Below are 26,429 nucleotides of genomic sequence, written 5' to 3'. Positions count from 1 at the left end.
ATTTATAACGACTGAAGTATTCAGAACATCTGAATTGTGGTTCTTCACCAAACCGTTACCACAAAGTTGGAAGCCCACATTTGTACAGGATCATTTGGCTGCAGTAGCATTACATTTTGTCTTCACCTGAACTAACAGGTTCAAACCTGCTCAAGCATGACACATGTAGAAATCAAGCTCCATAAAAGATCTGGTTTAAAGTGAAAGATCTCCTGCTATAGAGCTCTGACCTCAACCCTATTGATACACATGTATTGGGATGAATTGGACCACTGGCTCCAATTCGGGCACTTCTTCCTTAAACATTTACATTTGCGGCATTTAGCAGACACCCTTATCCAAAAGCGCTTGAGTCTCAAGCAATGAATAAATCTACACTGGTACACAAGATTACAAACTTAATATAAATATAACTCTTGAATTCTACAAAACAAACCTGGAAAGTGCTAATTTAAGTCAGGAAGAGGTAGGTCTTCAACCGTCGCTTGAAGATAGCCAGGGACTCCGCTGTACGGACATCTAGGGGAAGTTCATTCCACCACCTCGGTGCCAGAACAGAGAAGAGCCTTGAAGTATACAGTATACTTACCTCTCATTCTCAGTTCAATTAATTTTTATTTGTATAGCGCTTTTACCAATGAACGTTGTCTCAAAGCAGCTTTACACAGATTATGTGGTGATTAAAAGTGAATATGTTCTTTATAAGTAAGTTTGTCCCTGATGAGTGAGCCGGTGGCGACTGTGGCATGGAAAAACTCCCCGAGATGGCATAAGGAAGAAACCTTAAGAGGAACCAGACTCAAGAGGAAACCCATCCTCATCTGGGTTGCACCGAATATCCAATTATACCAGATATACGATGTTGCGGGGTGCAGTGATGATGATCAGAAGTGAAAAGTAGTCCTGAGTCAATGTAGGAGACTGTTGACATTAACTACAGTCCAAATCCATCCTCAAAGCGCCCGTTCTTACTCTGGATTTTCATGGAACCACCCAGGGCGTTGATGAGAAAACATCCCAAGCTGCACAGAGTGGCCTCCAGTCAAAGAGAACACTATCCAGAGGCAGGCCTGGACAAAGTGGGAAGATCCACGGAGGAGAGAGGGGCAGGAACAGTGGTCACTGGAGCCTCAGGAGCATGTTTAACTCGACCTTCTGAGAGAAGGTGGTACCAGTCGAGCAGTGACTGCGTCATCAATACCTGATTTTACTGACTGAATGAGGACAAATCGTATCTGCTAGTGGAACATCTTCCCAGAAGAGTGGAGGTTATTATAATAGGAAATAAGGAACTAAATGTTGATTAAAATGTTGTCTTATAGTCAGGTGTCCACAAACGTTTGTTCATATAGTGTTTGTTTAAAGCATTGGTGTGTTGAAGGAAAACTGAATCTATGAGCAAAAGTGATGAATGATGTTGATGAGCTGTGGTCAGACTGATGCTCCTTTTCCAAAATTTGCACACCACAACCGTACATATATATATATATTTATATATATATATATATATAAATTTATCCTTAAACCCTTCTTCTTGACTGACAGGAGTTGAATTTATTCTGGACTTCTTGTTCTGTTGTAGCTTATTGTGTTCGGAGATACGTTTCCGCTCAACAACGTTCACATTTATAGAATGAGCTCTTATCCAGGGCAGCCAATAACAATGCTGCTAAAGCGCCAATCAAAAAGTCCATTCTGATGCTGGTTGATTAGGTCACGGACTAAACATCCAGCCAGTCTGAAGCTCTACCTTCTTGGGAGAATTGCTATTTGAAAATGTAGATATTTAGATGCTGTTTGAAGACTGTTGGAAATTCAGCTGGTGGAACATCAAAGATAATGGAAGTAATGGAAGCTTATTCCACCACCTATTTGCCAGAAGCATGTCTTCTTTGTACCCTGAGAGATGGTGGAATCAGAGCAGTTGGAGCATGGTGAGAAGTGCTGTGAGGTAGAGTTTTGCGTGTCCACCGTAGGCGAGCTTCTGTGTTTTGAGTTTGATGTAGGCAGATACAGGATACCAGTAAAAAGCAGTGTAGAAATAGGATGGTGTGGGAGATTCAGTTCTCAAACCAGTTGGTCATACGCGTCAGACCTATTATTATGCCATTTCCAAAGAAATCGAATTTTGTATGTCCCAGACTGTTGTTAGTCAAGTTTATTTCTATAGCGCTTTTCACAACAGACATTGTCTCAAAGCAGCTTTACAGAATTTTAAGAGTGAAGGTGAACAGTATGCATTTATCCCTGATGAGCATCCATGGTGACTGTGGCAAGGAAAACCCCCTTAGATGTTCTGAGGAAGAAACCTTAAGAGGAACCAGACTCAAAAGGGGAACCCATCCTCATTTGGGTGAATGTTAGTTAGTTGAGGTAACCTCAGTTGTGTTTGTGAATCCTGGGTTCTTCCCCGCTGCGTCGAGTCTCTTATCTGCACCTGCTCAATTTTCTTATTTCTCTAACCTGCTTTTGAATCAGCTAGGAAATGCGACGGGTGTGTGTGTGTGTATTGGTGTGGTTTTACATTTGCTCATGTCAACATTTCGTGCATATGGTCCGGCGTATTCTTTACTCCATACATTACTGGTGATCAGCATTGTAGCTTACAAATCTAGTGCATATTTCAACTTCCATGTTTGCTAAACATGGCCATTGGAGTTTTTCCTTAAGATAATACATTAGTTTGCTGGTAGGTTGGCGTATTAGCTCAGGCACAAAAAAAACCCCTACTGTTCTTAAAGGTAAAGAGGAAGTTACATGTAAATGGTATTTTAAAATGTGCAAGCTACTTTATTATGCAGCCTGTTGGATTTATTGAATTGAAGTTACAGACATGGTATTCAGTGCTTTAATTGATTATAGTAATCCTGTACACACACACTCACTCTCACTCTCACTCTCACTCTCTCTCTCTCTCTCTCTCTCTCTCTCTCTCTCTCTCTCTCTCTCTCTCTCTCTCTCTCTCTCTCTCTCTCTCTCTCTCTCTCACATATATGTGTATGTATGTAATGTGTGTGTGTGTATGTATGGAAACTAGTCATTTTGGGGTAAGTGAAAGATTTGATACCCTAATCTTTAGGTTAATGATTAGTAGTAGGGTTTTATGCCTTTACTTTCAGCTGCAAATCTTCCACTTTTTTATCAACCCACTCGACACACGAGGTGTAAATGAAGCCGAGCGTCCCTCTGTACTTTAAACACCCTCATGACTGTTTCAAGTCCAAGATGTTTAATAGATACTCAAATCCTTGCATTTGCATTTCCCAGGCGACCAAAATGTACCCGATTTGCACATTTTGGACAAATCCGATCTCATTATATGAACTTTGTGCCATAATGCTTTATAGAGTCGATCCCAATTGTTTACCTCGTGTAGGCCACTAATGCTTGATCTCAGTTTTTTTAAAAACTTTTTACATTTTCTGTGATTTATACTGTATCCTCCAAGGATATAACAGAATCGGCAAAGATGATGCTCATGAAAAAGTGTATTAAGGTATGAACTTCACACAGCTGACAAAGTTCAAACAATTCAGTCATGAGGAATAGGTATCAAGGATTGTGAGAAGCCAGCGGCAAAAAAATTTTTTGTCCACACTAAAACGTCTGAAAACACATTTCGAATTGTGTATGCTGAAAAAAAAAAGGGAAGAAGATTTGGTCCGCATCGTTTGTGTCCGTTGTTGGATTTTCATCTGTTTGATTGGATGAAATTGTGAGTGAATGTTCAGTCCTCAAAAACAATGCAAACAATACAATACAATACAAAGTGCAGGCTTCCTACAGATTTTGAAAAAGTATGGAATTTTATTTGAGTAATTTCCTGGTCTGGATTTTTATGGTGGGAAAAAAAGAGCACTAAGTATTAAAAAAAAAAAAAAAAAAAGTTTCCATACTATTGCCTTATTTGTTTTTTTAAAATAAAATTTTCTTTAAGAATTTGTAAACAAATATATATATTTTTTTTATGAAACGACGGCTGTGTGTACATTAATCCCGATAATTTTGAACACAGTTTTTTCGTCTAAAAACTCTGTGTTCACACACGTTTCCCAAAAGTTGCTCATCCACACTGAACTGCGCATAAGCAAAACGTAAGACGCTTCGACAAACGTCATTTCTGCCTGGCGTTTATTGCTTTTTCAGGCTCTGTAAAATGTCGTGGCAATGATTAAAAATGTGTCATTGTTTTTGAAAGCCTCCATTTTTTACAGTCCAACACTGGATGGAAAATGGACATCGCTTTCAAATCGTCACTGAAAACGAGTTCTCAATGTGGATTGGAGGCCAAAAAAACTGAGAGAAAAATTTGCGTTTTCAAACATAAAACCTATTAGTGTGGACTTGGCCAAAAGTTATTTTCTTGTTATTGGACTTTACTTCTGTTTTTTGTAGGTTTTGGGCAAATTGCACATAAAAATCCTTCTGTAGCTGTAGGACTGAAGGTTTACATATAGAAATATTTAAAATTGCACTGTCAGAATTGCAATTTTAATAAAATGCTGTGCATCGAACACAATTTGGTGTTTTATAATATGGTGTAGTATGTAATTGTGTAATATGGAAATGTATTTAATTTTAAAATAAAAAATGTGTAGGAACACTGAAAGTGTCTTTTTTTTTTTTAAATGGTTCTATCAAACTGTTCAGCATTGACCGCCATCTTGTTTGTTTGCAGTCGAGTGAGTCACATGGCTACCGATGCATCGGAAAACCAAACAGAGAAAAAGATGCAGTTTCTTTCAGGTGAACGTGGACGTAGCCTAAAGAGCAACACGACCAAACGCTAACAAAATCGCACGTAGCCTCTGAGCTGTTCATTTAAAATGCTTTCTTTTTCTGGAAAAAAAAAAAAAAAAAGGTAGCCTCCACTTTTAAAGCAAAGTTCTAAAAGTGGACTTTTGTAGATCTCAGGAGGACCCCCAGATGATGAGCTAAAAAAAAATATAGCACATTAAATGGTATCGCCTGCGGTGTCTGTGGTTTTGTTGGGCATATTTGTTCATAGGCTGTGGTTTTTGCTTAGTCTCAGCCACACTTTGCTCAGCACAAGGCACACCAAGGGTCTTGAAGCATTTTACACATTACACAGGGTCCATTGCGAAAGCAAAGTTTTGTGTTTTTTCGAAAGTGATTAAAGAGTTTAGTCCTGTCTCGGCTAATAGCGAGTAAACTAGATCACTTTGTCTGTGTAGTAGAAATATCGGTCAGAAGTTCTCTTACTGTGCCTACATTTAACAATGAAATGTACCGACACCTTGAAGGACCTGCTTTCATCTTGGTTTTTAAGTTGAGTTGCTTTGACCAATGTGTCGAGAAGTGCAGGAAAACCAGATTTGACGTGTGAACGCCTCGTATTGATGCTCGTGGCCGGTTTGCACACTTCATCGCATTGCTTTCCAGTCACCACATTCTACATTTTACATGCTGAAAGTCTAGTTTGGCTCCAGCATTTAAAAAAATAAAATATATATATATATATATATATATATATATATATATATATATATATATGGTGTATCTGAGGGTGTGGTTTTGATTATTTTCTGAGGTAATGTTCTTTTGCATATAAACATTGAAAGGAGTAGTGACCTGACATGAAACAGTACAATAAAGTCAGCAGTGCTACCTCTTAAGCTGCCAATTTTGTCTTTTAAGCTGCCTCTGCCACCTCTGAAGCTGCCACTTTTATATCTCAAGCTACCTCTGAAGCTGCCTCTGCTTCCTCTAAAGCTGCCACTTTTGTCTTTTAAACTGCCTCTGCCACCTTTGAAGCTGCTACTTCTATATCTCAAGCTCCCTCTCATACCTTTTGAAGCTGCCTCTGCTGCTTTTGAATCTGCCACTTCTGTTACATCTGATGCTGCCACTTCAACTTCTGAAGCTGCCACTACTCTCGCCTCTAAAGCTGCTACTTATATCTCCGAAACTACCGATTTTCTCTCTAAAGCTGCCTCTGCTACTTCTGAATTTGACGCTTTTAGCTCTAAAGCTGCCTCTGATGACAATTATGCAACATGCCGCAGAGCTTTTTCAGCAATATGATTATTAATTGAAAATATTGCAACCCGTCTCAGAGAAGCAAAGTTTATCTCGACAGTATCATGATATTTATGATAAAATTCTGTTGACTTACTACTTTCTGTTTAGCTGCATGATCAGACATGAATCATATGTTATTTTGATTTTGTTAATCGCTGCGTTAGTTTGGCTCGCTCTTCGGCGTCATCCGATTCGTCTTGAGACAGGCGTCAGCAAACATGAGTCATTTATTGAGAAACGACCATGTTATTATTAACTTTTATAAAAGGTTAGGCAGCTTATTGTGATAACGAAAATGATTGGTGATTCTTCAGCTCTTTATTCTAGTCGATAATTTAAAATGTAATAAATTTTGTTGTTCGAGAGCATGAGTGCGTTTCGTTTTTCTCTCTCTTTCTACTTGACTTTCTTATTCCCAATACTATGTATTATGTTCTTTGGTGTATGTCAGGTGGTTATGGAAGCAATTCATTCATATCTGATGTTACATCCCGTGCTTATGAAATCAAAACCCTGGTGCTTTACACATTATATCTGATTAATGATTTATAATTTAACTTTTAATGACTTTCATGTCTATGCTCTTTTAACCCCCAGTGGCCGGGCAACAGTGGGGGAGGAGGCCGTGAGGACGTTGGAGACGGGAACTGCTGGGACTGCGCTGGTGGTGGTGGTGCTGGTGGTCGGCACCGTGCGAGCCGGATATGCCCGGAGGTCGCAGGGGTCCGAGTAGACAGCAGCTGAGCCGCTCGGCGTTGCCGTCCCTGCAAACTTTGGTGGGGGGCAGCCTCAGCAACGGCACAGGCCACAGGAGCAGGTACGCATATAAATAACAATGATGATTTAAAAACGGATCATATATCCTATGAGTCAGTTTCAGTCGTCCTGGTTCTGGTCCTTACACATCATTGATGACTTATATTCGCATTATTCCGTTTTATTTTTATTTTTTTTATCTCAAAGTTGTGCTGTTCCAATACTTTTGAAGAGAGAGCTATATCTCATTTTAGACTCACTAGGTTAATCCAGTGCTCAATACTCGCTTCATGACTTGATGGATTAATTATGTGCAACATTATACTTAAGTAAACTACAAGCTGTTTTACACCATAAGTATTAATAAACTGTATTAATGCTCTTCCTGTTCCATGTGCCAACATAATTCCCAATGTTGGCTTCTTGCACATCTCACTGACTTTCAGCACACACTGTTAAGATCAAACAGCTCCGATTTTTCCTTCAGCTACTTAGGGTTTATATTTTGCTCCCAGGTTTCTAAAACGCTGATGTTGCTTTAAATGAGCGATATCCATCCTGGACAAGCCTATTTGACCCCTGGACTTTATTCTGCTCTTGACTTTAGGCAGAGATTACAGATATTCAGTAGTTGAAGTAAAGAGACCTATTGAAGGAGCTGTGCACATCATCAGGCCTCTTGTAGAATTGATTTATTAGTCAGTGTGGACATTGATCTGTTATGCTTCGACACGGACAGGGGAATAAAATCCATTCAGTATTTTCACTGACTTTTTAATTGCATTCATTGTGGGGGGGTTTCTTCAGTTTTTTTTTTTTTTTTTTTATGAAAATCACTAATCAATATAAAATGAATCAATGCAAGGTACATACATCTTTATTGCAAACTTTATTATTTTTTTATTTCAAAAGGTCAAGACTAACACTCTTGCTGTTTGCTCTTCAGCAGCGTAATGGATTCATAGTACTGGTAGTCCCCGACTTACAATGGAGATTACAAAATACAACATATACAAAACCCTAATTCATGGTATTTATGTATAAAAGTGAACAAATTCACTCATGCTGTTTCTTTCTGTAAAAAGAAAACCCCAAACAATACAGCATTTAAGCATGCAAAGTGAAGCAATTTGTGTAAATCAACATTTGTATTCTTTTTAATGATAATTGCAGAAGGCAAGTTGACAACCATGCTTAAAAAATTTACCATATTTTTTGGACTATAAGCCGCTACTTTTTTCCTACGTTTTGAACCCTGCGGCTTAAACAACGAAGCGGCTAATTTATGGATTTTTTCCTGGGTTTTTCCCGGATTCACAAACTTCAAGCTAAAAAACTGAGCGACATAACATTAGACCAATGAAATCTCCGAACGGAAACGAAAAAACGAACCTCACCTGTGTTCTGAGCTGCACGGCATCGGGAGAAAAACTTCCACCGGTGGCGCACGACGATGACAAAAGATAAACTCCCCAGAGAAATACAGTAGTTGTGAAAGGAAGGAGGAAGACAGTGAACAATGATTTTCTTGGTCGGCTACTGTTTAGATACAAGCCGTTGTAGCGCGTTGAGTCTGGGTGAAGGGAGAGCTCGCAAACTCCAGTTGCAACAGAAATCATATGAGCACAGACAGGTTTCCAAAACTCGTGCTTTTTTTATTTTTTTCTTGGCAACAGCGTTACGGGTTAGTCAAAGAAACTTAGAAATGAGCATCAGAAAATAATAAGGACATAATCCTCAGTCTCGCACGCACACACACGCAGTAATACCGGAAGAATGCAGTGACGTGCTATTCCCAAAATACCGCTATGCTCCTAATAGAAGCGCAACATATTGCATTTAATGTCTTTCGTTAAAGCCTGTTTAAAGTTCATTAGTTTCAGTGTAGACCCCTGCAGCTTATAGACAGGTGCGGCTTATTTATGTTAAAAATGAAAAGCTTTGTCAAATTCAGTGTGTGCGGCTTATATTAGGGTGCGCTTAATAGTCCTGAAATTACGGTATATAAACTATATTACAACATTGTTTTGACAATTTCTATTTAGAAAGACATTTTGTTCAGTTGGGAAGATATAAGCATCTAGGATATAGAATTAATTTAATTTTGTATAATAATTAAATGATAAATGCATGTTGTAGACAAATGCTATAAAAAAGAGAACGAAACGAAATGCAGCAAGCGAACAGGCTTAATAAAAAAAAAAAAGGAAAAAATATGAATTGGTGTACAAATGCATAAACATTCGCTGAAAACCACAACAGTGAGTAAAAATATGATTGTTCACTGCTGCTTTTAGATTTAGTGTTTGTTTACACCGTTTTAATTGAATCCGTCACGATGTCGTTAGCGAGCTGATTGCGCAACCTGATGCTCGCGAGGCACGACAGAACAGATCCAGTGCGACTTTCCCGAAGTCACAAACCAACAGTTTACACAATAGCACTTCATTAAACTGTATCATTTACACATGATGAGAATTAGACAGTTTTTACTTAACCGTGCTGATGTTTTACCTTCATTCATGACTTGGGACCGACACCTTTTCCTGCTCCTGGTTGACCCTGAACTCTCTGCTCTTTAACAAGCGGCTGTTTAGCTTGCCATCGTGCTAAAACCATAACTTGAGAAGCCCAAATATTTAATAACGCCATTTGTAGACAGAGAATTTCATTATCGATTATTAGCGATTTTATCAATTGCCTGTTGTCCTACTTGAAAATATCATAAGTCAAAACCTGAGTCTTATCCTTGATGGTGATGAGTATGCGGTAGTAAACTGTAATTTGTTAATAACAACACATTACAGTATATTATTCAGCAAAACAGATAGATTTACACGTCCGTAATGTATAAGCCATTCAGTATATATGTATGTGGCAGCGGGTGCATGGACGAGCGCCGGCCCACGAGTGGACGGCGTAGCATATATCGCTACGTTTGCCTGCCACACAAAACAAAATATTTGTAGAAACTTTTGTCCTCATAAGATAGAAAATTCTAACTATCGTTACTCAGGGACCATCTATAATGATAAGTATAACGGGGTAATAAATATATGTCTGTACTGTTCTTTATCCTGATTGGTCAGAAGATTTTATTGTTTCTAAGGTGACAACTTGCGTGTAAAAAAACTAAAAAATACAAATTTTGAATTGTTTGCCATGATGATGCTCTGTAGTATGTATTATTTATTTATTTATTTAGTTTTTGTCTGTCAGGGAACAAATTTATAGCAACTCCCCGTTTATAGCACTTTCCGTTATTGTGCTGGCTGTATAGCAGTAACGTGTTGCTCTTTCCAAGGAGCAGTAATTCATCGGGTCTGTCGGCTCCCCCGCTCACGACCCTGATTACGCCCGAACCGGTGCGCCACTGCCGCATTCCCGAGCTTCCCCTGGACAGCAGCTTGCTTTTCGAGTTTCTGCTCTTCCTCTACCTGCTGGTGGCCCTCTTTGTGCAGTATATAAACATCTACAGGACGGTGTGGTGGTATCCTCACATCCACCCCGCTGCCTCTACCTCGCTGGTACGTATTACTGCTGCACATCTTACAACACACATTTACACATATACAATTTTTTTTTTTTAAGTGAATGCAAATGCTGTGTGAAAGAAAATGCGTCAAAGGGAACGAGTGAGGATTGAAGTGAATTTGATACTCATGTGGCAGAAATTACCATGTGGCCTACATGCTACCTGCTTTTATTCAAATCAGGTTAATCAGCTGTCATAAGCAGAATCCAGGTTTTTTCTTATCCTTCAATTTGTGTGGGCAAAATGTATGCGTTAGACTAATAATCGTTTTATAGGAAATTATACATTATATATTTTATACCATGGTTGTTAGGAACACGCGCAGAAACTCATCCCCGGTGGCGTACGGTATTAAACATTTCTTCGTGCTATGTATCCGTTTCTCGTCACAGAACACTTGATCCTTGTAGCACGCTATAATAAATAGCAACGGTTAAAGACTTCCTTGCTGTAATTTAGCGAGGGAGTTTCAGATCCCTACATCTGTAATACATCGGTTTGCATGTGAAAATGGTATGTCACGTAAGCTTTCATAAGGGTTTTTGGAAATGATTAATCATTAGTTACTGGTTTTAAAGTTTAGAGGGGTTCTTGTATCACACAAATCTTAAACTTTTCACCATTGTGCGACTTTCTTCAATTTTTCCCCAATATGTTACCACAAAGTTGAAGGCACACAATTGTACAGGATTAACAGTATTTACTTTAGATGTAGTAGTAGGATACAATTTTCACTTCACTTGAACTAGGAGACCCAAAACCTATTCCAGCTGGACTGTGACCCGTTAGAGAGCTCTGACCTCAACCCTACTGAACACTGTCTAGCTGACTGCACCTCAGGTGTCCTCATCCTGCATCAGTACCTGACTTTACTGAAGCCCTTGTAGTATTTAAATATGTAATTCGCACAAATCTCCACAAGCGCACTCCAAAATCTAGTGGAACATCTGCCCAGAAGTGTGGACATTATTATAACAGCAAGACTAAATGTGGAATGGGATGTTTATATGTGCATATCATATGGCCAGGTGGTCCAGGCTTTTGTCTTTATCGTGTATTTGTGGTGCAGGATGTACCAACCAATTGAGACTAATCTTGTAGAGATTTGTGACTGAATGAACACACACACCCATGTGAAACCATGTGAAGTATATCTTTGTCCACAGTGGCAGTGTCATGCTGGAATAGGTTTGGGTCTTGTAGTTCAAGTGAAAGGGGAAATGTATTGTATTCTATTTTAAAGACAGGTGTCCCAATACTTTTGCCTATATACTGTACTTCATATTGAATGATAGAAAAATGTCTCTTGGTAGATTTTCTACATCCTCCGTATTACCATCTCGTGGTGTGAAACGTCCATATTGTCATACAGGATTTTAGTAAAAGCTGAAATCAGCATTAAGCTGTTCCAAGTTCATTCTTATACATGTACATTTATTTTGGTCACCCGTTAGTTGCGTCTAATGCGTGGTCTTTTTCTATTCCTAGAACTTTTATCTGATAGACTACCACCTGGCTATCTTCATCACCGTGATGCTGGCCAGAAGACTAGTATGGACCATCGTCTCTGAGGTATTGTGTTATACTTCCTTATAAAGCGCTGTAAACAGGATGTGGAACATTTTGGATATTTTAATGTAGGAACTTTAACGCAATGAAATATAAATTCAGGTACTTCCCTCTTCTTGTGGGAAATTTCTACTGCAGGGAATTTTTGTTTTTTTTGTTTGACATTTCTACATCGATTGCAAACGTATACTGGTGATGTTACCAAATAGGACTTTGGTATACAGGTTGAACAAGTAATACACCTCAAACGAATATAGGTGTAGTTTTTCTCTCTTTTTTGTTTTTGTTTTTTTCTTTGTTTTTTTTCCTGTCAAAGCTTCAGGCTATTTGTGCACATTGAGATCCTGCAGGACGAAACAAACAAAATAATCACAAGTATAAAAGTTTGTACGGTTGTGATTCGTGTGACAGCCGAGCAAATATTTTGGGGAGAATTGGCAGGTTTTTAGCAAAATCCCCCAATGAAGTACAAGTCAAAAAACACTTTTGAAGTCTTGAAACAATCCCAGCATGATATAAGGAAAGGTAGAAACAAGTTCATCTTTTGGGGAACAAGTTGACAGTAGTATGTGTTTGTGATTTGTAGTATCTGCAACACATGGTTATAATATGTGGTACCTGGCAACTTTTTTGTTTATGAATGTTCTCCAATGTTCTTAAAACTAAATGGTGCTTCAAATTTTCCTCTTTTTTTTTTTTTTTTTTTTTTTTTTTTTTTAAGTACATTCCAGCAAATGTTTCTGATCGAACAAATCCAAAACATAAGGGAAATATCTTCAAATATTTTTAGAATTATCTTTTTATGCAGTTTTATACAATTATCTTTAGTTGCAGTGCTTTTTGTTGAGGTGTTTACCTGATTACATCTGACTACATCCTTCATTAAACTGCACCAATACTGTGTTTCTGTCTGATTGTTCATGCCAGGCCTCCCAGGCGAGCCCGTCTTCATTCGTGCAGTATGTGCTGCTGATCGTGGCCCGGCTCAGCCTTCTCACACTGTGTGGCTGGATTCTCTGCTGGACCCTTGTTAACCTCTTCAAGACCCACTCGGTGCTTAACCTGCTCTTCTTGGGCTACCCGTAAGTGCATTTCTTTGTTTTTCCTCGTTCCATTACATTTGAAAACAAAAATCATCTTTCTTAAGGGAAAAAATAAAAATGACTCTCAGATTAATCCTAATTATTTACATGTGGATAACAGGGGTGTAGCGGTACACGTATATCGGTACAGGGCTTTTGGTTGCAGTCCTTCTTGTCGTGGGTCACATAGTTAAGAGTTTCTTCAAGAAAAGTATTAAGTGGCAGACCGCAAGTTTTTTTTGTTTTTTACGTTTAAAAAAAAAAAAAGAAGAAACTAGAGTTAGCGCAGTGCGAAATAATTTTTTTTGCATATGCATTAAAACAAATCCGTATCGCTAGCGTTAGCTGCTAACGCTATCGCTATGGGTTCTTTAGCGTTTTATGTCCAGCTTCAAGAGATATTTTTAAAAGGAGAAAATCCTGACAATTCCACATATCGAGGGAGTGAATGAATGAAGGATGGGAGATGTTAAATGCACGTACACATCTGTATTACACAAACGGGATCTAATGAATGTAAACTATTTAGTTAGATTTTTTTCAAATTTGTTTCTATTTAAGCAACTTAATTTGTGCCAATTTAATTGATTACTCAATTTAATTAATATAAAAAAGTATATTGCATTAATTAGATTTATTCTATTTTATTTTTTGAAAATATTATAAAATATTATTTTATATATTATTTAACCAAGCAGGCATTTAATTTAAAATAAAATAGAAAAGTGTTAAACTGTAAACTGTTGTTCACAAATGTCATTGATTAAAGACTACTGTTTGCATTTCTTCTCCAAAACGTACCGAAATTGAACCGAACCGTGACTTAAAAACAGAGGTACGGACCGAACCGTGAATGTTGTGTACCGTTATACCCCTAGTGGAACAATAGGTTTCGAGAAAAGTCCTGTCTTCAGCCAAGTTTAATGCTTTGTGAAGATGGTGCGATGTGTTTAGTCGTACATCAGTCGTGTCTGGGTTTTGGTTGTTTGCTCGCAGTCACATTGGCTTTGGAATTTATTTGGCAGAAAAATGAACAAAAACAAATAAAGCGAGTGCAAATAAAAAACTCTTGCCATAGCCTTGATTAGCTAAAAGGAATGCTGGAAATGAAAATGAAATGGAAAAACTGTAAATGCTGTTTATAAGAAGACCCTGTTTTGCCATTGGGTTTAATTTCTCATTTTTTTATTGAAAATTTACATTCTGTACTGAAGGAAGTGATGGCTCTGTTTTTAAAGTGTGTGTAAAGGATGAGGGGGTAGTAGACACCTTTCAGGGTCAGAGGGTAATTTGTTCTTGCAGTGAATGGGTGTTGTTCACAAGCCTAACTGTTTTTCACACTCCTATTGCATATAGTGGAGTGTGAAAGACAGTGCTGGGGGCAGAGGTGGGAAGTAACGAAGTACAAATACTTTGTTACTGTACTTGTGTAGATTTTTCTGGTATCAGTTCTTTACATCACTATTTATTTTTCTGAAAACTTTTTACTTTTACTCATTACATTTTGACACATCTAAACTTTCTACTTCTTACTTTTTCAAAACAGGCTCTTACTTTAGTTTTAATCTATTTGGTGAAATGTCTATTTGGTGAAATGTCAATATTTTTTCTTCTCTCTACGTATTCAAGCCATCAACCTACTTTCTTTTTTTTTTTCTATTCTCTGCTTGTGTTCTATATGGTGGATGTTCAGCCTGGATGCATTTATTAGGGTTGTCAAAATTAACCGGTTGTGGCGACCCCTAATGGGAGAAGCCAAAAGAAAGTTAGAAAGTTAATAACGTGAAAGCAAATTAATTTTAACGGCATTCGTTTTATTAACGCGCGCATTTCAGTTTGACCATTTTTATAAAAAATATAAATACATATAAAAGAGGTGAAATTAAAATCAATACGACACGTTTGTTCGCGATGTTTTTACTCCGAGATATATATACAGTACAGACCAAAAGTTTGGACACACCTTCTCATTCAAAGAGTTTTCTTTATTTTCATGACTATGAAAATTGTAGATTCACACTGAAGGCATCAAAACTATGAATTAACACATGTGGAATTATATACAGAACAAAAAAGTGTGAAACAACTGAAAAATGTCATATTCTAGGTTCTTCAAAGTAGCCACCTTTTGCTTTGATTACTGCTTTGCACACTCTTGGCATTCTCTTGATGAGCTTCAAGAGGTAGTCACCTGAAATGGTCTTCCAACAGTCTTGAAGGAGTTCCCCGAGTGATACTTGGCTCTTGTTGGCCCTTTGCCTTCACTCTGCGGTCCAGCTCACCCCTAAACCATCTTTTTTTTTTTTGTTTTGTGGCAGTTTTTCCCTAAACATACATTTGCATAAAACATCCATATTTGTCCATGCCTATAATCATTTCAATATTTTAACTTGAAAATTATTAATTTAAGGTACATTTAGAACAGATAAAAATGTATGATTAGGTTTTGTTTAATGTTGAGTTAACTCATGACAAGCATGCCATTAATTGCGGTTAATATTTGTAATCAATTGACAGACCTAACATTAATATGATGTGACGTCTAGTTACCAGCGTGACACTAAAACAGGGAGTAGTAACGGCTAAAAAAAGTATAGTCAGTACTTCAACTTTTACCCGAGTATTTTAAAACATAAGTATCAGTACTTCTACTTAAGTGAAGGATGTGTATACTTTTGCCACCTCTGTCTGGGGGTGACTCTTTTCCTTGATGATCTTGATTGCTCTCCTAATAACTCTGGCTGGTAGAAGCTCTCCTTTGTTGGTAAGGCTGTTCATGGTATGGACAGCTCTCACAACCCTCCTCAGAGCCTTACAATCTATTGCACAGGCTAGTAAAATATTTGCAATAGTTTCCTGTCACAAAAATGATAGAGTATGAGCGTGCAGCCCTGTTGAGGAGACCTTCCCGAGTTCCTGAGTAGGAATGCCGAATCAAATGCAGCAGGTAAGGATGTTAAGGCCTCTAGTCAATTCATCATTAGGTATGGATTTTGTCCATACATTTAGAACACACATTAATGTAAGAAAATATATTATCATAATGTAATCCTAAAGTGTGAAAGCCCAAGCACGATGAGAAAAGAGAGATTTTCCACTCTGAAAGTCTGCTCTGAAGGTTTCTAGGCCAACCGGACGTTAAAACATTCTAGGGTTTTGCATTATTGATCTTTACTTGATGGCATAAATCATGATAAATGATTTAATCATCCTGCCTGAAAAAAGATTAGGACGTTTCTGGCTGTAAGGAGAGTAGGGAAGGTGTAATGTAATATTACCTACTGTGCCGTGGGGAAATCTGGCGTTCGCAGCAACTCAGCTGAAGGAAAGATCTTTTTTTTTTTTTTTTTTTAAAGATTTTGGAGAGTAAGCAGTAAAACAACAATTAAGCAACATCACAATTTGAGTTACTGGCCTGGGGAAAAAATGACAAGCATTTACATGTCCAAGATTCTTTCTGTGGATGTTGTTCATGGTGCATATAACCACATCTAACCACATACAGGTGCATCTCAATTAATTAGAATGTCGTGGAAAAGTTCATTTATTGCAGTCAGTCAACTCAAATTGTGAAACTTGTGTATGAAATGAATTCAATGCACACAGACTGAATAGTTTAAGTCTTTGGTTCTTTTAATTGTGATGATTTTGGTTCACGTTTAACAAAAACCCACCAATTCACTCTCTGAAAAATTTGAATACTTCATTAGACAAATAAAAAAATTATTTTTAGTGAATTGTTGACTTCATTTACTATATATGTACTCAATATTTGGTAGGGGCTCTTCTTGCTTTAAATACTGCCTTAATTTGGTGTGGCATGGAGGTGATCAGTCTGTGGCACTGCTGAGGTGGTTTGGAATCCCAGGTTTCTTTGACAGTGGCCTTCAGTTCATTTGCATTTTTTGGTCTCTTGTTTCTCATTTTCCTCCTGACAATACCCCATAGAGAATCTATTCCAGGTCTGGTAAGTTTGCTGGCCAGTCAAGCACACCAACACCATGGTCATTTAACCAACTTCTGGTGCTGTTGGCAGTGTGGGCAGGTGCCAAATCCTGCTGAAAAATTAAATCAGCATCTTTAAAAAGCTGTTCAGCAAAAGGAAGCATGAAGTGCTCTAAAATATCTTGGCAAACAGGTACAGTGCCTTTGGTTTTCAAAAAACACAGTGGACCAACACCAGCAGATAACATTGCACCCCAAATCAACACAGACCGTGGAAACAACACTGGACTTCAAGCAACTTGGGTTATGAGCTTCTTCACCCTTCTTCCAGACTCTAGGACCTTGGTTTCCAAATGAAATACAAAACCTGCTCTCATCTGAAAAGAGGACTTTGGACCACTGGGCAAGTCCAGTTCTACTTCTCTTTAGCCAGGGTAAGAAGCCTCTGACATTGTCTTAGGTTCAGGAGTGGGAGGAATACAACAACTGTAGCTAAATTCCTTGACACGTCTGTGTGTGTGGTGGCTCTTGATGCCTTGACCCCAGCCTCAGTCCATTCCTTGTGAAGTTCACCCAAATTCTTGAATTGATTTTGCTTAACAAGACTCTCAAAGCTGCTGTTCTTTCGGTCGGTTGTGCATCTTTTTCTTCCACACTTTTTCCTTTCACTTATCTTTCTGTTAACATGCTTGGATACAGCACTTTGTGAACAGCCAGCTTCTCTGGCAATGAATGTTTTATGGCTTCCCCTCCTCTGGAAGAGTGTCAATAATGTGCATATGCTTGTGCAGTCACACCTACCTGTACATTAATGGATTTTATTTGACACCATTAGACTTTAAAATACTCTCCATATACATTGATCTGATCTGAATCACTTCATTCATGTGTCTGTTGGCTGATATTTCAGTCTATTAGGGAGTGCACTTTTTTGGATAGCTCATACCCTCCAATGCGAACTGGAGAGTGTTAATTTTGAAAATAATAATATAAAGCGTTCCTCCAATTAGAGACATTTTAATTTTGCTACCACCACAGAATTGTATGAAGCAAGAGTGTTTTTATGCTTCTATTTTGTGTTTGAATGCGAATGACATTCCTTCCTTTGTATTTTCCCACTAAATATAGACGAGCTAACCATAGAGATATGTCACTGAGGTAAAAAAAAAAAAAACTTGCTGTTGTAATATTTCTATGCTTACCAGACTCCACTTGTATTGATGTATCATGTGAAGACATGGCACAACATTGATTTTGGAAATATGATCTTTCAACGGGCGGATCATGCACCCGTTGTTTCCCTTAGGCTTAGCTAGAACGTTAGCTTATTATACACTGTATGAACAAAATAATTGGGAGATCAGACTTACGAGGTACAACAATTGTATAGAATGTCTTTGGAATCAATAGCATTACATTTTTTTCCCCTCACTTGAACAAGGAGACCCAAACCTTTTTCAGCATGACAATGCCCCTGTGCACAAAGCCTGATCCATTAAGGTATGGTTTAAATGGGTTGGAGTGGAAGATCTTGTGTGGCCTGTTCTAGACCTCTGACCTCAACCCTACTGAACATCTTTGGGATAAGTTGGAACACTGACTGCACCCCAGGCCTCATCTCAATGAACCAGCACCTGAAACCTCCACAAGCCCTTTCCAGAATCTAGTGGAACAACATCTGAGTAGAGTGGAGGTTAATATACCAAAAACTGGAGAATATAGAATGGGAATTACAGAAAGCACATACTAATTGTTATGAACGGGTGTCTACAAACTGTAGTGTATTTCTTTCATGGCTCAATTAATGGGCTACTAAACAAACAAAATATTTTATTCACTAGTAAATGGTCCCTAATGCAATCAGACTTTCTTGTGTGTTCTGACAGTGCGTGAATATTTAGTCCTCAGTTCTGGTCTTGCTGAACTATCGGTTTTGTTTCACAGGACACAGGCCTACATCTTGGCAAGTCACCGACCTCCAGTCAGTTTTTAGACTTTAATTTGTAGACTATGGGGCAACATAGGACAAAATGGGGAGCAAAGTTCATACTGTTGGATACAAATGTGATAAGACTGATGTGACAAATGTGAAAAAAAAAAACTGCCAGCAAGTAAAAACCATATAATCTCTAATCTACAACTAATATTGTGTGTGGTAGCAAGAATTCAGGACTTTTCTCTGCATGTATTTATTTTTGTCATTTGGGCATCTCTAATCTCAGGTAATTCTTACCAGTCACAAAGTTAATGTTATATGGCCATGTGAATGTTGTAGCGTCTGAGAAAAAGTGGGCATTTTTTGAGTTTTGATCCACTTAAACTGATTGTCAATAGTGTGTGCTCAAGAATTGTTACAATAGCAAAAATCTTTTTTCTACTTTTATAACCAGGTTTATGATGATTTCTTGATTTCAAAATAAATCTTAGCATTTGAATAAATCATGGGGAAAATGCAGACCTACACACAGGCTTTATTAAAGATTTTACTGATTTATTTATTTATTTATTTATTTATTTATTTAATAAGTGGTAAAACTATTTAGAATTAGTTAAATTTTCTTATTATGCTCCCAGGCAGCCATAAAAATAAAATAAAATGATTCAGCCTGCCTGAATGGAAATAAGCAAAATCAGAACAACAAGCAAAAAGATGATGTTTCAGCTAGAGGTCGACCGATAGTGAGTTTGCAGATAATTGATTATACATACATGCAGAACACATACATAAACATATTACTTCTTGTAAAATACTACTGAACTTTTTCACGAAAATTTTAATAATTGTTATTTCATTGCTCTGGACTTCGGGAAGGCATTTAAAGATTCCATTTAACGCATGACTGGATTTATGTGATGTTAACACTTTAAAGTAAGATTCCATCTGTAACTGGTTAATAAATGCTTTAGAAGATTTGTTTATTGTTTAATTTTATTTGCTAATACATTTTAAAATTAAGTAAATTTTCATTTTATCTGTTAACTTTAGTTAATGATGTGGTTCGCCTCTAGAGGCCGCTCTCGTACTGTAAAAATGACAGCGGACCTTCTAAGTAGAGACCTGCACAGGACTTACAGTCCTGCTCCTGCAACAAACGTCCACATTTTACCCGCAGGTAAAGCAAAAACCCGCAGGTAAAATGTATAAGTAGTTTTATTTTTATTGCACTGACTGCTTCTTCCTGCTATTCTGCTTTTTTCAGGGGTTTTTTTTGTTGTTTTTTTCTTGCTTCCCTTTTGAATTTGAATGAAAAAGAAACGGAAAATTAACAAACATGTTCCGTCTTTTTTGCGTTTGACCTTTTATGTAAATGATGAACATGGACATAAACAAGGAACTTTTCAGAACATAGAACACCAGCTGAAACGATACCTTATAAATAAATAAATAAAAAAACCTGGTTTTGTTGTGTTGTATGGTTTTTTTTCTTCAATGATGAATATCTGGAGCACTGGAGTTGCCTTTGTTGCTTTTGTGCAGGAGCTACATAGTTTATTTGATTTTAGTAATTTATTATATTTTAAAAAAAATATTTTTTACCATTTTTTTTTTTTTTTTTTTTTACAATTTTGCGGGAGTCACATGAAGTTCTTATTCTCCCGAAACCCACACACATAAGTATTTTACCCAGTGTTCGAATTAAGTCAATTCTTATAGGGGGGGGGTCCCAGTTGTTGTGTAATTTATATATTTTTCACTAAAATAATCTTGGGGACCCCCTAAGTCTTGTCATGTGGGGGTCCCAGATCATATAAATATATACATAAGTTAATGTACTGTTTTCTTTTTTTAGTTAAAAATTATTAAATTAAATGAAAATGTATTAGAAACTTTGTCTCATTAGCCTGAATTCTATGGAAGCCCGTTTCCTTTCCATAAAAATATGAAAAGAAAAAACGTTTGCCCAATTCCGACTTTTTTCCTCGCATTTCTGACTTTTTTCTTTTTTCTTTTTATTTTTTTTTACCTCGTAAACATCCGACATTTCCGGTGCATCCACGTTGTGGGCCTGAGGTTTAAAGCTGTTGGTGTATAAACGAGGCTCATCTGCTTCATTCCGTTTGCTCCAGAGCTGATTGTTAGACAGAGTTCTCTCCAGGGATCGGAGTCTTAGTTTTACTTTATACCATGTGATTCTATTGATTGTGAACCATTTAATTTTCAATGTGTAAAGATTTTTGGCACTACAGAGGGGGTGATGTAAAAAAACAAAAAACCTTGGATTTGCGATAAAGAAATAAAGTCGGAATTGCGAGAAAATTTTTTGAAATAAGGCAAACTTTTTATTTAATGTGGCGGAAATGGGCTTCCACATGAATCATCATCTCACCCGTCGTTGTTTTCTCTTCGTTCCTCCATTTTTCATTCTGCAGCGACTTCTGTGTTCCCTGTCCAGAGCGCTCCAGAGTTTAGCGGGTGGTGCGTCAGTAAAAATGGTCCGTGGGAAACACAGTGTAGTTAAATGGACTAAACGTAACATTGAGGCAAAATAATTACCTTGATGAATTTTTGTAATCGAAATACTCGAGGTAACATTACAGCCCTAAAAGAGACCTACGTCAGTGTCTGCGTCAGAGTACGAATCTGATCTGATTTTACCAAAGTAAGTTGGAGTCTGAACCTCACATAAACCACTCGACTTGTTGAGTATCATGAGCTGTTTTTCATATTTGAAGCAGTTCTCTGTTTCTCATGTCTCCCATGTGTTCTGAAGTCATGTGATATATCGGCGTTGTGCTGATGAACTTTTATGATCCCCAAACGCATGTACAAAAAATTGTTCCAGTAAAATACAGGGTGAATGACTGCTGCTGCTGCTGTTGAGTAAATGCAGGGATTCTCAATATTTGAGTGCTCATTTATTTTCCTAGATTTCTTGGAATGTTTCGAAAAAATTATGCTGAAGCAAATCCATGGATTTGGATTTTTATCTATGGAACTTCATCCAGGCAAAATGTTTTGCCTCTGCAAATGTTTCGATCAGTAGTAGTGAGCTGAACTGAACAGATGTGCAACTCTTGCATACTCATTAATATGAGGTGGAATTAAAAAGTTTTGAAACAGTAGCCCTGTTTAAAAGCAAGTACTTTATTTATCTATGTTTACACACTATCACTTTCAAAATAGACCCCTTGCACAGCAATATAGCGCTCCCAAAGTGCCACTTCTGGAATGGGTCCTGGAAGTCTTCAGCACCTCCTGTGATTTGTGCTGGATCATCCGTATCGCCATATCACACTGTCCTCTACATCTTTTAAACCAACCACCTGCATGTCTTTCTACACTACATCCATAAACCTCATTCTTGGACTTCCTCTTTTCTTCTCCCTGGTGGCTTCATCCTCAGCCTTCTTTTCCCCATATCTCATCATGATTTCTATGTCGTTTATTCCGAATGTTGCTGAATATCGAATATGCTAATTTATTTAAAAATGCAGTTCTGCATGACCTTAAAACTATTAGAATATTTATAATGCACACGGTTTTCTCTCCTCAGGTTTGGCGTCTACGTGCCGCTCTGTTGCTTTCACCAAGAGGGCCGAAACCAGCAAGCCGCGCCAGACTGCTCGTTCCCGGAGCAGGATGGAGCAGACGGCTCCCTGCAGCGACCCAAAGACTTCTTAGCGCTCGTGCGGGAGAATCTACGTGAGCAGTTTTTCAGCCCCGCCCACGTCCCCGCCCACACGTGCCCGCCCTCTCCGGAGCTCATACGCAGCGAGGTGGAGGAACTCAAGAGCGACTTCAACCGTCGCATCAAAGAGGTGCTGTTCAATTCGCTGTTCAGCGCCTACTACGTGGCCTTCTTACCGCTCTGTTTCGTCCAGGTAATAACTCTTAGTATATAGACGTAAATCCGCTCCGTTTATTTGAGCTGCGAGTTATAAATACGCATCGTGTGCGTTTTGTGCTCACAGAAAACGCAGTACTACGACATGCGCTGGTCATGTGAGCACTTGATCATGGTGTGGATTAACGCATTCGTAATGCTGATGAGTCAGTTGCTCCCTCCCAGCTACTGCGACCTGCTGCACCGCTCAGCTGCACATCTGGGCCGCTGGCAGAGGCTCGAGCATGGCTCCTACAGCAACGCACCACAACACACGTGAGTGTGAATAACAGCAACAAAGCTTTGTGTTTATAAGTAGTATAATGAATTGGTATTAACAATAAACATTGTTTTGTTTTTTTGTTTTTTTAATCAAGCATGTCACATCACATCAGCTGTAAAGGTCATGTATGCTTGGTTTGTTTTTTAGGTGGTCAGAGAACACAATCTGGCCTCAGGGTGTGTTAGTGAGACACAGTCGCTGTCTTTACAAGGCCGTAGGGCCATTTAACGTGGCCTTGCCCTCTGACGTCTCACACGCCAGATTTTATGTGAGTAGCTTTTGCTTTTTTTCAGTCAAGTTTGTATAATATTTACATCAGCGAGCAGTTTTTTTTTCCTAACCGTACACTTGAATAAATTGTATTAGGTTTATTACGTTTTTTAGGACTTTTTCAGGTTTTCATTTAGTATTACATTTTCACTCACCCACCTCACCCGGCATTCTTACCATTCTCACCTGGCATCCTCACCCGACATTTACACCATCCTCACTCCGCATTCTCGCCCACCTCACCCAACATTCTCTCCGATTTTCTCACCCAGCATTTTTACCATCCTCACCCGACATTCTCACGATCCTCCCCCAGCATACTTACCCACCTCACCCGGCATTCTTACCATCCTCACCCGGGCATCCTCACCTGACATTCTTACCATCCTCACCCGGCATTCTTACCATTCTCACCCACCTCACCTGCCATTCTCACCCACCTCACAGAGATTCTTACCCAACATTCTAACCCACCTCGCCCGACATTCTCACCCACCTCACATACATTCTTACCCAACATTCTTACCCACTTCGCCCCAAATTCTCATCCACCTTACAGACATTCTTACCCAACATTCTCAACCACCTCGCCCGACATTCCACCCATGTGAAAAAAAAAATCATGTGAAATCAGTAAATTGATGTAATTATTTGTAGTAACTTGATTAATCTGGTAGTCTTTACACTACATACATTTAAATAATAAGAAATAGGAAAAAAAACTAATTACTCTTTTCTTTTTTTTTTGCCATACTTCACTGAATGTCTATGAAGTTAATTAATATATATTTTTCATTACAATTTTTCTTTTCTTTTAAGTAGTAATAGTATTTCAGAATTTTCAGAATCCACTTTTTACTAATGGGACAATCTAATTACATTCTAATATTTAATATTAAGACAATCAAAATCCATAGACAGTTTTGTGTTTTTTAAGAAATTTGGATATGCGGTGTAAATTATTCATACATGAAGTTAAAAACCAATACAAAGCTTTGAATCAGTTAATTATGTGGTATCAGTGCAAAAAAAAAAAAAATCATGCAGCTGCAGGTGGATTAATGAAAAGCTTTAGGAGAGCTTTGGTTCATTTTCGCTTGGAATCTGTTGACACAATAAAAAACCCAGTCAAACTTGGCTGTTGTAGTCCAATCACTTCAGGGTTCAGCATATTGTACGTTCTGAGATGTTCTTTTGTTTACCACTTCTATAAATAGTGATTTAGTTCCAGTAGTCTGCCTGCCAGCTCATATTGAGTGTGAAATCAGTGGGAAATCTAGATCTGGCACCATCAGTCAATGCCACCGAGATCACATTTCCTTCCTTATTCCGATGTATGAAATGAAGATAAACTAAAGCTCTTGACCTGTATCTGTATTAGTATATGCAGTGATTTGAGGCCACATGATTTGGCTGATTAAAAAAACTGCACAAACATGCAGGTGATCCTGATCCAGAACTGATTCCTGAGACCTTGAACCCACATCTTTTCTACAAAACATTGTTTTTACATGGATAATCCCTGGGGAAAGAAGCACTTATGCCTGTTGATGAATACGCCACTCAAGACTCATTTTCCTTTATGCCCATTATGCAAGTATCTTTGAGGGTTTTTATCTTGGCTTTAGATTAACCATGAAGCCAGCCTTGTGCTTAATTACAGACTGAAAGTAGCCAGAGTGTGTTTATTCAATTCTATTAAAAAGATATTTATTTGTGAGGTAATGCAATTGCTACGTGATGCACATAATATCTTGAACAGAAAACGTAAGTAAAATCCTTCCATTCCTCCGCAGTTCCTGTTTCATAAGCCTTTGCGGATCCTGAACCTTCTGATCGGGATCGAGTCGAGCGTGGTTCTCTACCAGCTGTACTCACTGCTGCGCTCCGAGCGCTGGAACCACACGCTCTCGCTAGGCCTCATTCTCTTCTGCAACTACTACGTGCTGTTCAAGCTGCTGCGGGACCGCATCGTGCTGGGCAAAGCCTACTCGTACCCTCTGAACAGCAACGGCATGGGCCTCAAGTCCCAGTGACGTGTGCTCTGTTCAGGGGCGTTTTATCAAATGACTGTGAACTCCAGCTGGTATTTCTTTTGATACGGTTCTATTTTTTCCTGCAACTGTTTCTATCTATTTAAGAAAATATTTTATTTTGTATACTGTTACATGAACGAACGCAAAAGGGCATTACGTTTGCATGACGTGATGTCGTTTCTTCCCCACTATGGAAAAAGTTTTTGGAAAAAATGAAATGGTGGGGGGGGGGGAAATAGGCGCAGACGAAGAGAAGCGTCCATGCTTTATTTTTTTTGTTTAGTTTTTTTATTATTATTTTAAAGCACGTGTCCCACACAACATCCAGATTTTTGCCAAAGATGCTCTTAAAACACCACCCCCCCACCCCACCCCACCTTTCTGGTCATAAGTGGAGTTCAGCTGTCCGCTCTCGACGCAGAGGTCTGGGAAGTCGATAAAATTCAATCATGTATAGTGAATGCTGTATTACTTCTCTTCATTGCATTACTGTATTTTATGATGATTAACCGTTAATAGCGTGATATCGGTGCATTTTTTTTTTTTTTTTTTTTTTTTTTTTTTTCCTGCCGCCACAGCATTTTTGAAGCTTAGTAGATGCCACTTTTTGTTTACTGTTTATTTATGCTCATCTCTTTGCCAAATCCCAGGATGCTATTGGAGCCTGCCATTGCCATTATTTCCAACATGGCTAATGGCTGTGGCTGCATAGCTGCTGGGTGAGGGGCCATAGTCTGTTAATCTTGCAGTATTCGACACAATGCAGCATTATTTCAGAATGCCATGGAATCCAGAATAAAACAAGAAAACGTCTCCCATTGTTTTCCAGTGTGTGCGTGTGTTGCTTGATAAAGAAAATTGCACTACAGTAAAACCCTATTGTACAAGCAACTAATAGTACGAGCAAACGAAGATACGAGCGAACTTGCTCGCTAAATTTTACCGTATTTTGCGAGCAAATTTCGAAGGCACGAGCAAACCCATGCTGTCAGTTCCTCGCTTTCGGCCGAGGGTTGCTCTCGTGTCACTCGGTCGCTCTTGTTGTTCGGTGCAGCAAAAACGTAACTTTTTGTTCTATTTTTATTT

At 38.3% G+C, this 26,429-nt stretch overlaps 1 protein-coding gene across 1 annotated transcript in view; it reads left to right on the top strand.

Annotated features, from left to right (window-relative positions):
• Positions 1–26,166, top strand: part of tmem39a (transmembrane protein 39A) — a 27,725-nt gene extending 1,559 nt beyond the window's left edge. The window contains exons 2-9 of the mRNA XM_083522402.1: positions 6,640–6,859; positions 10,103–10,325; positions 11,822–11,905; positions 12,830–12,984; positions 22,425–22,752; positions 22,843–23,030; positions 23,185–23,305; positions 25,104–26,166. Of these exons, the coding sequence (XP_083378528.1) occupies positions 6,747–6,859; positions 10,103–10,325; positions 11,822–11,905; positions 12,830–12,984; positions 22,425–22,752; positions 22,843–23,030; positions 23,185–23,305; positions 25,104–25,343 (1,452 nt within the window). The 5' untranslated portion in view covers positions 6,640–6,746 and the 3' untranslated portion in view covers positions 25,344–26,166. The remainder of the gene's footprint in view (positions 1–6,639; positions 6,860–10,102; positions 10,326–11,821; positions 11,906–12,829; positions 12,985–22,424; positions 22,753–22,842; positions 23,031–23,184; positions 23,306–25,103) is intronic.
• The last annotated feature ends 263 nt before the right edge of the window (positions 26,167–26,429 follow it).

Source organism: Silurus aristotelis (genome assembly GCF_946808225.1).
Source record: "Silurus aristotelis genome assembly, chromosome: 20".
Lineage (NCBI taxonomy): Eukaryota > Metazoa > Chordata > Actinopteri > Siluriformes > Siluridae > Silurus > Silurus aristotelis.
Note: the sequence above shows the minus strand (reverse complement) of the source record. Positions and strands in the feature narration are given on the sequence as shown.